This window comes from Nymphaea colorata, chromosome 1 (assembly GCF_008831285.2).
Source record: "Nymphaea colorata isolate Beijing-Zhang1983 chromosome 1, ASM883128v2, whole genome shotgun sequence".
In the NCBI taxonomy this organism is placed as follows: domain Eukaryota; kingdom Viridiplantae; phylum Streptophyta; class Magnoliopsida; order Nymphaeales; family Nymphaeaceae; genus Nymphaea; species Nymphaea colorata.
The window spans coordinates 16,566,801-16,580,913 of NC_045138.2; the positions used below are offsets into that span (position 1 = coordinate 16,566,801).

Consider the following 14,113-nt stretch of genomic DNA (forward strand, 5'->3'; position numbering starts at 1 on the left):
TACAATGACTCTAGCCAACTCGAGTTCTACTGGAACTTGCTTACAAAAGAGTCCAGTTGGAGCTGAACTGAAAACTCAAGTTTATAAATGAATCGAGCTTGAGTTATTTTGAACTAGACTCGATTAAACTAAGTAAGCTACGTTTAATCTACGTTATCATTTTTTCTGTAATTTCTAACCTTAAAACCAAGAAAAGAGATCAAGTGAAATGGGGAGTTGGTAAACAAGCTTAAATAAATCGAGCTCGAACTGACCCTATATGATTCGACTCGAGCTCAAGCCAAGCAATATATAAGTCAAGTCGACTCGAGCTGACTGAGCTTGATCTCAACTCTGCTCATGTTACAGCCCTACCTACGTCCCTGCACATCTGATCAGTTCAGTCAGTGTTAGATCTTGAGATGAATTATGTCTACAACAAACAGCCCACTAAGCAGGGCAAGTATCTAGCTTGAAAGAAGTCTACAGATAGAAACCTAAGGTATGTCTGACTTTCCAGAACCGGTCTGTGGTGGGAGATGTCTTAAGTTTTAACTAATAACACTTGTTCAAATACAGATCGGAAGACCAAAAAAAAAAAAAAATCCGCAACTTCTGCATCTCGCTTAGCTTTGGAAGGGTCCCACTGAAAATCCAAACTTATGTACTTGGATTTATGCACCTAAGAAGTCACTGTACTATAAATTATTGGCTCCCTTTCATAGACGGTTTGCTGTCGGTGAATTTTTAACGGTCGAACATTTCATAAGAAAGAGAGAGAAAACTTAATTGTTGGGTTGCCCCCAACAATTGAACAATAATAATTTAATTTCGCTCTAAATTATATTCGAGTTATTTATGCGCTCTCCTACGGGTCGTCCAAAGCACATCGTTCAACGAGAAATAAATTCCCAAATTTCAAGAAGGGAAAGAAGCGCATCAAACGCGCCATTGAAAATCTTCGATAAGAGATCAAGGAAAAAGAGTATCTCGGACGGTTTGTCTGCCCGTTAGGGCTTCGCAGGTCGCAGCTTCCTTTTCACGGTTTCACTCACCGCTCCCGGGACCCCGCCCTCTCTCCATCTCTCCCTCGCTCTCCCTCTTCCCGCGCTCTTGCTTTCGTCTGCTTTTCAATCCGTCGCCGGCAGCGTCAAGCCAGACCGCCGCCCCTTTTTCCCTCGCTCAACCCATATCGTCGCCGGCGCTTCCATCTCGATAGAGTGCCATTCCTGTGACTTCCGATCCACCGCCGCCGGAGGGGTGCCGTTCTCCTCATCGGTACACCGTCTTCCTTTTTTTTCATCTACATATTCATCTCTCTCTCTCTCTCTCTGCCGGAGCGATCCGTCTTAGCTCACGCGGTTATGTGGTTGCTTGACCTGGCCCTCTGCCTTCACTTTTTATCTTTTCGCCTTGGCTACTTATTTGCCTATATGTGTTGTTTGGACTTCAAGTTGATTGGTTTGTTAAGTCTTGACTACTTGTTTGTCCGTCTGTCTGTTTTATTTAGACTTCAAGTTACTGATGTAGATTGCGTTGCTTTATGTTAGAAAATCTGATTTTAGTGATTGAGAACTTCTTTTGTGCCAACTTTCTTGCTGTCCTCCACACCGTGCTGAAAATCACTGGATGTGGAGGTTCTCTTTCATTGGTTTATCGGTCATCTGAAATTTTTGACTGAAGAGTCTAAATGTGATCATTTTGAGGAAAACAAAGCTTGGAAGTGACTGACTGAAATTTGTTTTAATCTATGGCTGTTTTTTTGTCGTGTGAAATATGAAATAGGTAGTCGACAGTTTAGATGTTACATAGAGCTAAATTGCTAAATATACATGTCTTTCCTATGTTGATCAATTAACATAAACCACGTTGATAGCATGTTGAGGCATAAACAACTGAATTCAAGTGAACAACACTAAATTGATTGTCGATTCAAATTAACATGTAGTAATTTTGTTAACAAAGAAACGGAACAACCCTAATTTTAATTGTCTTTATGTTGTTCACTGGTTTTCATCTCAATATCCAACGGACTTGCAACTCTCTCGCCTTTGTATGTTACTGGTATTGAAACATGAACATTTCTCCCGTTGACATGCATCAAATTGCAAGCTAGTTTCATCTCTTTATTGAATAAGTCCTTTCACAATATTCTCATAATGCCACAGATAGACATAACTTGAAGCTGATATATGGCTCATGGTTTGCTAAATATCATGCAGTGATGGTTCCCCAGCAATTAAAAAATATGTCAAAGAGCTTTCCGACTTGTTAATCTACAATCAACTTCATCCAGCAGCTTTCCAGACTTGGTTGATGTAGGTATGATTAGATCGTTCTTATTCTAGTGAACTTGATTTTGAGCAAATCTTTGTGGTCTAATGTATGATTGGAAACATACTCACTCTGATAGTAAGCTCTTTATCCTAGTTGCCATCTATCTCACATGGTTACGGGTACGATACTGGTCCGAGTATGGAGATGCGGGTACGGGTACGACGATTTTTAGAAAATTTGGGTACAGGGGTATGGCATAGTGTATATGTAAATTTATATATTATATAATAGTCCACAAAAATTCTTAAAATTAAAGAAAAATGGGAGGAGAATATAGAATCTTAGTGGAAGGGAAATATAAAAGAAGGGAAAAATCAAAATTAGAGAAAAAATTAAGTTTGAAAATATAATTTTAAATGTTTTAAAATGCAGCCATACGCTCATGCCTGTGTCGCTGTACCCACGTACCGACACCGGTACCTGCGCAAATTACATGTACCCATGTCACATAGGTTGCCATTCTTCTTGTAGCAGCAAATATGTGAGAATGATTTCTGGAATTAATATTTTAGACTTTCAAGCACATGCCCAATCGGGAAGTTGGAATTTTTTTTCCTCTTCCAGCTATTCCAGAATTATAATTCTAGCACAAATGAATGAGGTTCTACCCTTTTGTTTGTTGTCCTTCCCTTCGGCTGTGTCTCAGCTAAAATGGAACAGAATAAATAGTTGATTGACTCTATGTTATTTGGTGGTTATATCTTCAATTTGCATTTGGCACCGAATAGGGAAAATTACTGGTTATATTTGTCCTAGTTTTGAGTTGACATAATCACTCTATATATGCTGTAGATAGAAAAAATTGTCATTATTGAGCTCCGATGTCTTACATATCTCTTGCAAATATGTAACGTTCTTCTAATTCTGTTTCGTGTTATAGGCAATTTCTTATGAAGAACTTGGTCTGATCAATGCAGAAATGATAGTTTTTTGCCCTAATGGGAGCACTCACAGCACCATGAGCTAAGTTTATAGCCTCTTTTTTTAAATGATGTCTCCTGCACAGGCAATGATTAAGGTCAAGAAAGAAAATTACCATGACTGTTTTACGACATCTGATGTAAAGACAACCAGAATACATGAAACAACAGCAACTGTTATTGGGAAAAATCAAGAGCTTTTCGATTTAGGTAAGGACATTGTGGATCCGGAGAAGGCACTGGATTCTGATTGTAATTTGGATGGGGTAGGTGATGAAGTGATTGATATTCTTGAAGATGTTGATACTGGCATGCGACTCTCTCCAACTGGGGGGGGAACAGAATGTTCTAGTTCCTTCTCAAATACTGACTCAGATGGTGAAAGTTCTACTATGAATTCTGTTGATTTCGAAGTAGAATCACAATACCATTGTGACAACGATATGTCAAGGTTGTTCATGAGGTATTTTTCCATGTCCTTTATTATGTACAAAAGTTTACCTTTTTATGTTAACTTTGTTGGGTATATAACATGCTCTGCAAATCTAATACTGCTTATTGTAAGACCTGAAAGCTAAACATGGTTAACTGCACGTAAATTCCAATAATTTTCTCGAGAAAATGTTGGGAAGCATTAGATGTTTTCAAATTAAAGAATATCTCTAAAACAGTGATACGGTGTAACATACTTGCGTGATGTTTTCAAATTAAACAATATCTCTAAAACAGTGATATGGTGTAACATACTTACGTGGCACCTTACTTCACTATGGGAGAGAAACAATTAAAAATATTATAAAGTGGAAAAATTGTGATTAAAATAGTAAAAATTTTCAAAACTCCAAAAGTGGTATATCATCAACTTTTTAACTGTGTATGCATGCACGCAAACATTGCAATGTTAAAGTATTTTGTTAATATCCTGAAAACTGAAGAAAATGAAAAAAGAGGAAAAGTTATGCAATATTTTTGAGTTTTTCACAATATTACCCTATGTTGTCAAAGGTTCACGTAGGCTTATGCCTAGGCTTGCGTTAGCCCCCAAGCTTGGCAGATTGCCTAGGCTAGCTGTTCCTATGTGACCTGATACTTAAAAATGCCTATAACATTAAGCCTAGGCTTGCCTATGCACTCAATAGCCTCTATGTATGTAATGTTTTGGCAACATAAATGTTTGTTCCTTATTTCCTTATTTTTTTTTCTTTATTTACTTTTTGTTATTGTATGTGCTAAGTAATACAACAGTTGCCTTCATGTACTCATGTCAGCTATTGCTGTTGTCACAAATATAATTCTTGAGAAAATTTCGGCAAGGTTTTTCTGAGGTATTTTTAGGTAAAATTGCTCTTCTCGGGTAAATCTCGGAAAATCTGGACAGATTTTTTAAAAATAAAAAAAATCATAGAATATATACACACACATGTATATATATATATATACATATACATACATATATATATATATATATGCAAATAAATACAAACAAAATATATGGCTAGGCGTTCTACATATATTTATAGGCCTGGGATTAGTTCGCTGATGAACTAGTAGGCTGGTTAATTAACTAGTTTAAGTAACTAATTGCTAGTTTGAACACAGGTTGATAACCTACTCAATTGACTAGTTGGGGTAGCCAGCCGACTAAATTGGGACTTTGACAACTAAGATGAGGGGATAGTTGATTTAACATGTGCTACGTCCTTGATTAAGGGAATATGTTATAATGGAAATACTGTTTATGTCTCTTGTGCTTGTCCTGTGTTTGACATTTTAGCAGAAAAAAGACACTGACTGCTGATTGGAAGAAGTACCGTCATCCTCTCATGTGGAGGTGCCATTGGTTAGAATTGCGGATAAAGGAGCTTCAGTCTCAAGCATCAAAATATGATAGATTGCTTTTGGAAATAGAACATGGAAAGCAATTGAAGTATAGCCAGGCAACTTTAGACAGTTCTGCTGCCAGGGTCATTCCCTTTTCCAGCCAGTGCTTTGAAACAAAGATTAAGAAGAGAAGGAAAAGAAAGAGAATAGAGGATATGGTTGATATACAGGCACACATGTCAGCACACCCATTATTCTCTTATTATGGTACTTATCTGAGATCTGTGCATGCAGCCTTCCAATCAATTGATTTTGTGTATAATTTTTTCTATAACCTTTACAGAAAGGAAGAAGAAGATTGATGTTGATGGCATCGATGATGATTGCAGTAGTGTCCCAGGTACAGAAGTTTCCTCGTTTCTTTTTCCCTCTTGCTGGTGCAGTGATTGCAGTCACATGCACACGCATGGATGTGAACTTTACATTCAAAGCATTATAAATCAATGATATTTTTAAATGTGCAGGTAAGATTTTATAAGATTTTAAAATCAATAGTTTGATTTTCTTTTGGCTTCTAAAACTCATCTTACCTTGTCCAAAAAATTTGTTTTTGTTGTTGGTTTTGGTGAAGGATCTTACTGCTCATAAGATTAGGGATTAATAGTGGTCATGGAACTAAACCTCCAAAAATCTTTCTACTTGGAGATGATTTTGTATCAGGCCATATTCTTTTTGGAGTTTATTTCCATTCAAATTTTTTCAACAGGTAGATAAATGGCTAAGCTATCTTCAGCAGTTTCCGTCTTTTTGGCACAGTGAAGTAACAGCCTAAACCCTGCTAGCATAGTTTTTGCCTTGATTGTGTTCCTTGTGTCTCATAGTTTCCATAGCCCACTTCTTGACCTTTTAGCTGCCAATGTCCCTAATTGCTCCACGTCAACAAAGCATTGCTTGTGGGGACTGGACTTGATAATGGGAAAAGTTGGCTGTCTTTGTTATATTTGTTGAACTAGTTACAAAGTTCATTTTGTCATTGTTGTCACTGCAGTTGTTATTGAAGAGCCTAATAACAGCACAGAGGATTTTGGTGTTAACTCTGATTGGACATCCTTTGAGTGGAAGGACAGTGAGAGCTTCCTTGAGAAAGCTCTTTGGAAGATTGAAGGCTTGCAATCTCGCATCCTGAAGCTGAAAAACCAGCTGAATAAGTTGGTCTTGAAAAATGCAGCAAAGGCATCTTTGGTGGAGAATTCAAGCCATTGTGTAGCAGCAGAACCTGTAGCAAGCTCCCTGCAAAGCCCACCCCTCTCACCTGCTCATGGTGAAGCAAAGTTGATGGAAGGACTTAATGCACCTTGTCAACAATTGTCTGACTATGAAGCTGGGGACTTGTTCATTCCAGGTAGTGCTGTCTCAAGTTATGCGGACCAAACAATGCTTGATCTTGATGACACTGGGAAGTGTATTTTTTCTCTGGCCGACATGCCCTTTGATCAGGTTCCAATGGGTGATTCATGTGAAGATGTAAGAACTTTTAACTGAGCCTCTTTCTTTTTTCACACTTCTGTAAGACATGGAAGCACCTTGCATATTATACTAAAAGTTATTATTGTACTTCCATGTTACATGGGCACTTCTATAATCAGGAAGTGTCATTGTGACATTTCTGGACAATTGCACTGACACTCCCTGTGCATGTCTTAATGGTTGTGCCTTTTTTTTTCTTGTATTTGACGGAAAGGAGGCTCACCCTATTCTATCAAATTAGTGAAGAGGGGGATGGTATGGGCTGATGAAGCTCCCCTCCTTTCCTCCTTTTTCAGTTAGACTTGTGAACTGGAGGGAATTAGCAAATTTAACCCTTTTTTTTCAACATATAACTGAGTCTAAGAGATTAAACAAATGCAGATTTTGAGGATTAGTCTTGTAAGCAACAAGGTTGACTCTAGGCTTGCTATTTCCTGCAAAAAGTCGTTTTTGTTCCTTTAATGGGGTCCACAGGAAGGCTGCAGGTTTCTGTCGCATGTGTTTTGACAGTAATTATGTGTGAAAGCTGTAGCTTGCTTAGATAAAAGCACATGCAATTGCAAAAGCTGGCTGCACCAAAATTCAAAAGGTGTTTAACTACTTACCCATTCTGGCATGAATCTTATGTTAGCACCTCCTGGTCCCCATTTGTTTGGTGCAAGGGGAAGGGAATGCCATTTTGCTTCCCTGAGATTTGCATCTTCCTGCTGGAGGTTTTAAGAGAATATACAATCACTCTCTTCTGAATGCGATCCACATTCTCCATGAAAAGAGCACATGTTAGAATATCTTGAGCCTTGCACTTGCTACTCGGTTTCGTTCTCACCTATAATGTTCTTCGTTTGTATCAGGAGCTGACAACAGAAATGAGAGGGACCTGTAACTATTGCAGCTTGTACTAGTTGCAATATCTTGCAGGAATCTGTTTATCTGCAGAAGTTTTATGTTCTTGTCATTACTTTCTAGGTTATTTTCTTTATTTCTTTTTCATTTGTGGTTTGGTGAGTGCTAGATAAAATTGGAGATCTTGAAGGTTTCAGCGGTAGTTGAGTTTCTTTCTGGTTTTATAGTTTTCCTGGAAGAATGTCATCTTCATACTTGATTCTTAGTCCACTTGGCAAATGCGCACATCTGCATTTTGCTGTTTTCTGTTGAATAGTAGGACAATATCATCTTTATTATCTTAGACCTGTGTTGATTTTCTACTCATTTCCTTTATGTAGATATTTGATGAAGTTCTCATTGACAACCAAGCCGCCGAGGAAGGTCTGCAAAATTATGAGGTCTGTCAGCCTGTTGAGAAGACTTGTCAAGTTAAGGAGGAAAATGTGAGGGATGGTGTTTTTCCAGCTGTTCCAGTCCAACCTTACGGGAGAAAGGTAGAAGAAGAAAATCACAGTACTTTAGCTCCACCACCAGAATCATCTGTCTTGGAATTATGCTTGCTCTCTGATGTGCATGTGCCAAGGAACAGGAGGAATCGAGTGGGACGTAGAGTTCCTTCCGGTGTCTGGAATGCTGAGAACTCGGTATCTGGTCCTGATCAAGAATCAAGATAACTAGCAAGTTAGGTCTTCCCTTAAGGGATTTGCCTGTTAAAATCTGGTTTATTTAAGAACAAGAACATTGTCTGGAAATTTGGGTTTGTGAGAAAATGTCCTTTTATCCCGTCGTAGATGGTCTGCATTCTAAGTTGCTGTACAAATAGTTAATAAACAGAAATGATTACAGCTCCGGAGAAACAGTTGCTACTGCAGTGTGCAGAGTGTCATCGGAAAAATTCAGTAGATTAGGGAACCTGAGAAAATTTACCCTGAATCGAACTTTTAATCAGTGAATTTCAGCCCCCTCACGAATCTGAACTCTGCGAATTGCTAACTCTTAATTTGTTATTACCTCATATTTCCAAACAGATCTAAAGTCAGATATCAAATCTGAGCTATCAAATGCGACGTACAGGTTTTTTTTCTTTCTTTTTTTCGTTTGCCACCAAATGGATTCGAATCAGCCGATTCATGTAAAACTGAAGACTGTTGTAGATGAAACAGACAAAACGTCTCGTAACTGACGAATGACTTCTCTATTCTACAAAAGGTAGACTTTATTTGACATTTATTCATGAAAAATAAGGTACATATAAGAAATACGAGGATTTTCGAGTTTATAATGAGGTGACCCTAAAGGAAAACTTCCCCGTTTTATGGTGAACTACAATTATTTTGATCCCAAGAATTAGCAAGTTGGACTTAATCAGATTTTCATACAAGTGAACCTCAAAGTTAAACACAAAATGACCCCCTTTTTTTTGTCGAAATCCAACCTAAACCCTCCCAGCATCAGCCCAATTCCTACATGTAATTACATCTCAAATTTTAGATAGATTCACGCTTGAATTTGGACACAAAGCTGCAAACTGAATTTTGAAAAGAACATTTGAAATTAGTGTTGCACATGAAAAGCAAAAAACTTAAACCATGAAAAGAAATGTGAAGCGTACTCATTCACACGAAAATTTTTAAAAATCAGACATGTTGAATTTATTTCTTATAAAAGAGAAATTGTCATGTACACTCGACTGCAATGCGCTATAAGATAAAGATGTCTCAATTTTAAAGGTATTCTTTTACAAACCGGTTAAATATGAAAACTAATCTTATTGTCTTAGGAAATTATGGCCCACTTAACCCTGGACATTCTGAAAGGTTGAAAAACCAAAGTTGGATTCTCACTCTTTCTCTGAAAAAGCCCAATAATAGTATTAAAACTTCACGACTAGATTCCCTTGAAGGGCTCGTTTGCTTGACAACCTGACAAGAGACGCTCGTTTTTATAAAGAAAAGTGGGCTCGCTTCTAAATAATACTCATAATGTTATTTTCTATGCAGTCCCCATGTTTTCCATATTAAGAAAAAAGTGCTTTAGAATATAAAAAACTAAAATCAGCCACACTTATAAACTTGTCACACTGTGTTATATTACAATGCAGTCAATTTATCAAATGTAAAAAGCTCTCTGCCAAGAATACAATGTGATGTTTGTTTTGAGTTTTAGTTCAAAAGTGAATGCTCATATACATCGAAAACAAGAACAAAGTCTTAACTGTAAAATGCAAGTAAGTCCTACATTGAGTCTCTAAAGCCACAATGCAGTTAGTTGGTATGCATTATATTGAAAGGGTCTTGAATAACCTTATAAATCTTAAGATCAAAATGTAACCTTAAACCTTAAGGTCAAAATTTAAGTTCAACCTCAACAACAGGACAAAGTCTTAAAAATAAAGGCGGAAGACTTTTAGATCCTGGCATGTTATAGCCATAATACTCAAAGTCCTCTAAACCTCAACAACATACTATCTATTTTTTTTTTACCCCTCCCTTCTTATGCTCACGACACCCAAATTGTTCTCTCACAAAAGCGAGTACTAAATTCTAGAACAAAGCAAAAGCAGTCATCAGTATAAAATTTTAAAAAATTGAAGCTCTTTTCGAATATTACGATGAAAAGATTGGTCTTAAAACAGGAAACTTGACTTCCCGTTTTGGGCTGAGCAAACGTTGGAAGAGAGCACGATGCGGAAAGTGGAGGAGAGTGGCATCGGGTGGGGCAATGGCCGCCACAGGAAGGTGCATGGTCTAGAAAAACGTTGGCACCAGACAACTGAATCTGCACCGAATTGGAGACTGCCCAAGTACTCCTCCGCTCAGACTCTCTCTCTCTCTCTCTCTCTCTCTCTCTGTCTCTGTGTGCCTGTGGCATCAGTTTTGTAGAATCAGAAGTTTGCTAACGTCGCTACCAACTAAAGGAGAACAGAAGAGACCGCCAGGAAGCTCTCATGGCCATTGGTGTTCTCGCCCTGCAGGGTTCATTCAACGAGCACATCACGGGTCTCTCTCTTTTGTTCCGAATGAAGTTTCTTCTGCTTCTGTTTTTAGCTCTTGTGAGGAAAGAGGAGAAGAAAAAGAAGCGTTCTTATATTGGTTGCTCCTTTTTTCTTTTTTTTTGACACAGCACTGAATAAACTTGGGGTAAAGGGTGTGGAGATACGGAAGCCGGAGCAGCTGGAGCATGTGAGGGCTCTAATAATACCTGGTGGGGAGAGCACCACGATGGCCAAACTTGCTGAATACCACAACCTGGTCCTGCCCTCTTCTCCTTCTCCTATGCTTTTATGAGATTGTGAGACCGCCATGGCCGAAATTTCCTTTATTTTCTCTCGATAGTATATACCCCACTTCATTATTTCGCTGTCTTCCTTTCTTTTTCTTCTTTCCGTACTTACTGGTTTTGACAAGTGGTCCTTTCCCAATCTTTTTGTTCTTCATTACTTTCCCGTACTTTCATGGTTTTTGTCAACTCTTGCTTCATCTTGAATGGGCTCTCAATTAGGCCAAGCTTTTTTTCTCTCTCGTCTTCCTCAAGAAGTGGGGATGTTGGAGGTGCCACTTGTGAAGTCTTGTTTTTGCGTGGAAAGAAAGTTTCTACGATCTGAACTTATTGCCAACCGCTCATTTTTCGCTTGGGAAATCATGACTTTCGTTTGTTGTTGAATCTGCAGTTTCCAGCATTACGAAGCTTTGTAAAATCAGGGAAGCCTGTTTGGGGAACCTGTGCAGGGCTTATATTCTTGGCAGACAGAGCAGTTGGTTAGTGACGTTGACGTTTTCTTTATCGATCGCGATTAGCTACATCGAATATGGAATGAGTTTCTGAGTGTATTAGCAATTTACAGGGCAGAAACAGGGGGGACAGGAACTTGTTGGTGGTCTTGATTGTCTTGTTCATCGTAATTTCTTCGGAAGCCAGGTTAAGGAAATAAGATTTTTATAGACATTCATCAAAGTTACATTTGATTTTTAGAGTACGCTATCCATGCTTATGGAGAGAATGCTAGCTAACTCAGTTCTATTTTCCTATGTCTTGCAGATTCAAAGCTTTGAAACAGAGCTCTCCGTGCCTACTCTTGCAGACAAGGAAGGCGGTCCTCCAAATTTCCGAGGGATCTTCATTCGTGCTCCTGCTATTCTGGAAGCAGGGCCTTCAGTTGAAGTCCTTGCTGATTATCCTGTTCCATCAAAGCAAGTAATGGAAACAGCTTCAGAAAGCAAAACCGAGCAGGTTCTCCACTTTTCAACTTCTTTCCTTTCTTTGGGTTTACGTTCATTTTTCTAGGGTAAATCATGAAACTGTATGACGAATGCACCACGCTTCTTGTGTATTATGTTTAGCGAGGGAAGACTTGTTATTTTATGACTCATGCTGCCTCATGTGCTGATTACTCTCTTTCCTTGGGACAGTCATGGCCTTCTATGGAGAATCTCTTACGTGGATTTTTGTTGCTTTCCGTTTAGTGTCCCTGTTGTATTTTGAGAATATAGCATCAGCGCTTCATTATCCATCATTCCTCAATCTTATTCTATTCCTTTAACATATCTGGAATATTGAACCAAATAATACAGAGATCTAGCATATAGAATTTGCTATAATATTATGATTTTCTATCTTCTGCTAGTAGATACACTTTGAACTATCCATGTGTATGTCAAATCCGTCTTGAATCATGGGTTTGTAAACTCAGGGCTTGGTCTCAGATTGGCTAAGCATTCCCCAGCAGTATATTTTACGATCTTTACCTGTCAAAGTTATGCAAATCTTTTACATGTGCATATAAGCACACATGTATATGTGTGGCAGAAAAATACGTAGGTTGGAAGAATAATGCTTTAAATCACTGAACGTCTGAGAAACGAAGGTTCAGACGGGCAAAAGGGAATCAAGAGAAGTTGTTGAGGACTCAGGACAAGTGGAAGCTTTCATTTCTTTACTAAATTTTCTGTTGAATTATTTCCTTTCCTTACAATAGCAAATCTCAAAGCGTCTTCTAATGGTGAAAGCAAAATATATGAGCTTTTGCTTGTGCAAGCAGTTTGTGGTGAATATGTTAAGATCAACCTGAAGCTGTGTGCTGAGAATAGCTTACTTATAAGATGCACAACCAGTTTAGATGATTAGAGGTGCATGTGTGAATCTTCAAGTAAAAACTGAAATGCTGATGTGTGACTGCATGCAAGGAAAAAATCGAGCGAACACGCGTTGGAAAAGTCTTTGGTATTCTTGTTATGAGTAAATGTTCACATTGATTGGTCTAAAATTTTGTGAAAATCCTTTTGATGCTGCTATATAATGAGCACTCCACCATTGGTGATTGGGCTCTGTAGGGCCATTATTGGTTTCAGCATCATGTGCTGCATATAGAACCTTTTGTATGTAAAAAATTCTTTTTTCGCTCATTTTACTTCTATATTTTTTTCAATATACAAAGTTTGAGAACTTTGTAGATGTGTGATTAGATGACATATTTCATAGAGCAATCACTTAGGTGGTTATTGTGGTTTCATGGGCCATCTATAAGCTTTGCCCTAGTTTCATATGTGCAATTGATGGAAAGCCTGTGAATGGTTGAGATGGAAACTGGCGTATATATGCTACAGTTTGCACTGAGGCAATTAAAAGAAGAAACTTTTCCATTTGCTGAAGTGGCAATACAACATCTGCTCTGCAGACACCATCTGATTCTTTTCCCTTTCCTGCTGGATCTAGTCTTTGCCTATTCCATTTGTTTCCAAGAAATTAACAAAATTAATGTAATTCCCCACTTTTGGATCTGTTTTGCTTGAGAAAAGCCAAAAGTAGCTGGAGGAAAATGACCATTTTTGAATCTGTAGATGTAATTTTGGTCTTTATGCCTGATGTGATATTTCAGATGCCCTTGGTATCGAAGCCAGGTGTGGTCAGGCTGATGGTGTACCATGATGTTTTTCAATTCTGCAGGAACAGAACAATTCTGGAGAAAAGGTAATTGTTGCTGTGAAACAAGGAAATTTGCTAGCAACTGCATTTCACCCTGAATTGACGGCAGATACTAGATGGTACTAATTCTCATAAATATCTTTGACTTTCTAACACGATTTAGTAGGTCTAAATAATTTTGTTGTTAATGATTTCTGATGGCAGTATGGGGATGTGCAGGCATAGCTTTTTTATGAACATGGTAGATGGCCCTGTGGATGAGGGATCTGCAGACCAAACTATTGCATACATCGCCAAACAACTGCCAGTATTTCAGTAAATTGAACAACCTTCTGGGCTAGCAATTCTCTGCCAATAATTGCACAAGTGATTCGCATTTGTTGCTTTTCATTTATTAAATTTGGTGGAAGATCAACATGTACAGAAACTGAAAATTGATTGGATCATTTGTTATGTTAACTTTTGTCCGTTCATAATAATAAGTTTTACAAGGGTATAACTTATATCACTCCCAGTCTCCGAGTAAGTACTAGCTGCATGCCTAAAGAGTTTTTGGTAGTCCAGACTGTTCCGGTGCACTGTTAATATGGATTAGCATGTTGCTTAACCATTGATAGTTGAGCTACTGTTTGCATCATTTAGTTAGTTTGCTAATTTATTCGATTAAGGTGCCCTGAACAAGGGACTTTCTTGTTTGGCCTGCCTTGTCTTTTGGACTGATG

The 14,113-nt window shown here is 38.2% G+C and overlaps 2 protein-coding genes across 9 annotated transcripts; both read left to right on the forward strand.

The window, feature by feature from the left end:
- Positions 1 to 902: 902 nt before the first annotated feature.
- On the forward strand, positions 903 to 8,340 carry LOC116251235 (uncharacterized). Of its 6 annotated transcripts, none has more exons than XM_031625410.2 (7): positions 903 to 1,257; positions 2,202 to 2,301; positions 3,197 to 3,699; positions 5,014 to 5,324; positions 5,401 to 5,457; positions 6,106 to 6,581; positions 7,808 to 8,340. In XM_031625410.2, exons 3-7 carry the CDS (start codon positions 3,305 to 3,307, stop codon positions 8,141 to 8,143), a joined length of 1,575 nt encoding a protein of 524 aa, XP_031481270.1. In that variant the 5' UTR covers positions 903 to 1,257; positions 2,202 to 2,301; positions 3,197 to 3,304; the 3' UTR covers positions 8,144 to 8,340. The 6 variants fall into 6 exon arrangements, with proteins under 6 accessions (XP_031481270.1, XP_049933120.1, XP_049933117.1 ...); XM_050077163.1 differs by having other exon boundaries at positions 3,323 to 3,699; XM_050077160.1 differs by having other exon boundaries at positions 2,202 to 2,297.
- Positions 8,341 to 10,148: 1,808 nt separating this feature from the next.
- On the forward strand, positions 10,149 to 13,899 carry LOC116250345 (probable pyridoxal 5'-phosphate synthase subunit PDX2). Of its 3 annotated transcripts, XM_050076444.1 has the most exons (8): positions 10,167 to 10,272; positions 10,387 to 10,468; positions 10,593 to 10,720; positions 11,140 to 11,227; positions 11,314 to 11,387; positions 11,508 to 11,699; positions 13,413 to 13,510; positions 13,611 to 13,899. In XM_050076444.1, exons 2-8 carry the CDS (start codon positions 10,417 to 10,419, stop codon positions 13,708 to 13,710), a joined length of 732 nt encoding a protein of 243 aa, XP_049932401.1. In that variant the 5' UTR covers positions 10,167 to 10,272; positions 10,387 to 10,416; the 3' UTR covers positions 13,711 to 13,899. The 3 variants fall into 3 exon arrangements, with proteins under 3 accessions (XP_031479836.1, XP_049932401.1, XP_031479843.1); XM_031623976.2 differs by having other exon boundaries at positions 10,149 to 10,468; XM_031623983.2 differs by lacking the exons at positions 10,167 to 10,272; positions 10,387 to 10,468; positions 10,593 to 10,720 and adding an exon at positions 10,759 to 11,020.
- Positions 13,900 to 14,113: the final 214 nt, after the last annotated feature.

Bases quoted from the DNA above. Each gene is read 5' to 3' on its own strand.
- LOC116250345 (XM_031623976.2), top strand. From the start codon at position 10,417: ATGGCCATTGGTGTTCTCGCCCTGCAGGGTTCATTCAACGAGCACATC. The intron at 10,721-11,139 runs GTCCTGCCCTCT...TTGAATCTGCAG, and splicing joins TTGCTGAATACCACAACCTG to TTTCCAGCATTACGAAGCTT. The intron at 11,700-13,412 runs GTTCTCCACTTT...TCAATTCTGCAG, and splicing joins CAGAAAGCAAAACCGAGCAG to GAACAGAACAATTCTGGAGA.
- LOC116251235 (XM_031625410.2), top strand. From the start codon at position 3,305: ATGATGTCTCCTGCACAGGCAATGATTAAGGTCAAGAAAGAAAATTAC. The intron at 3,700-5,013 runs GTATTTTTCCAT...ACATTTTAGCAG, and splicing joins ATGTCAAGGTTGTTCATGAG to AAAAAAGACACTGACTGCTG. The intron at 5,325-5,400 runs GTACTTATCTGA...TAACCTTTACAG, and splicing joins CCCATTATTCTCTTATTATG to AAAGGAAGAAGAAGATTGAT.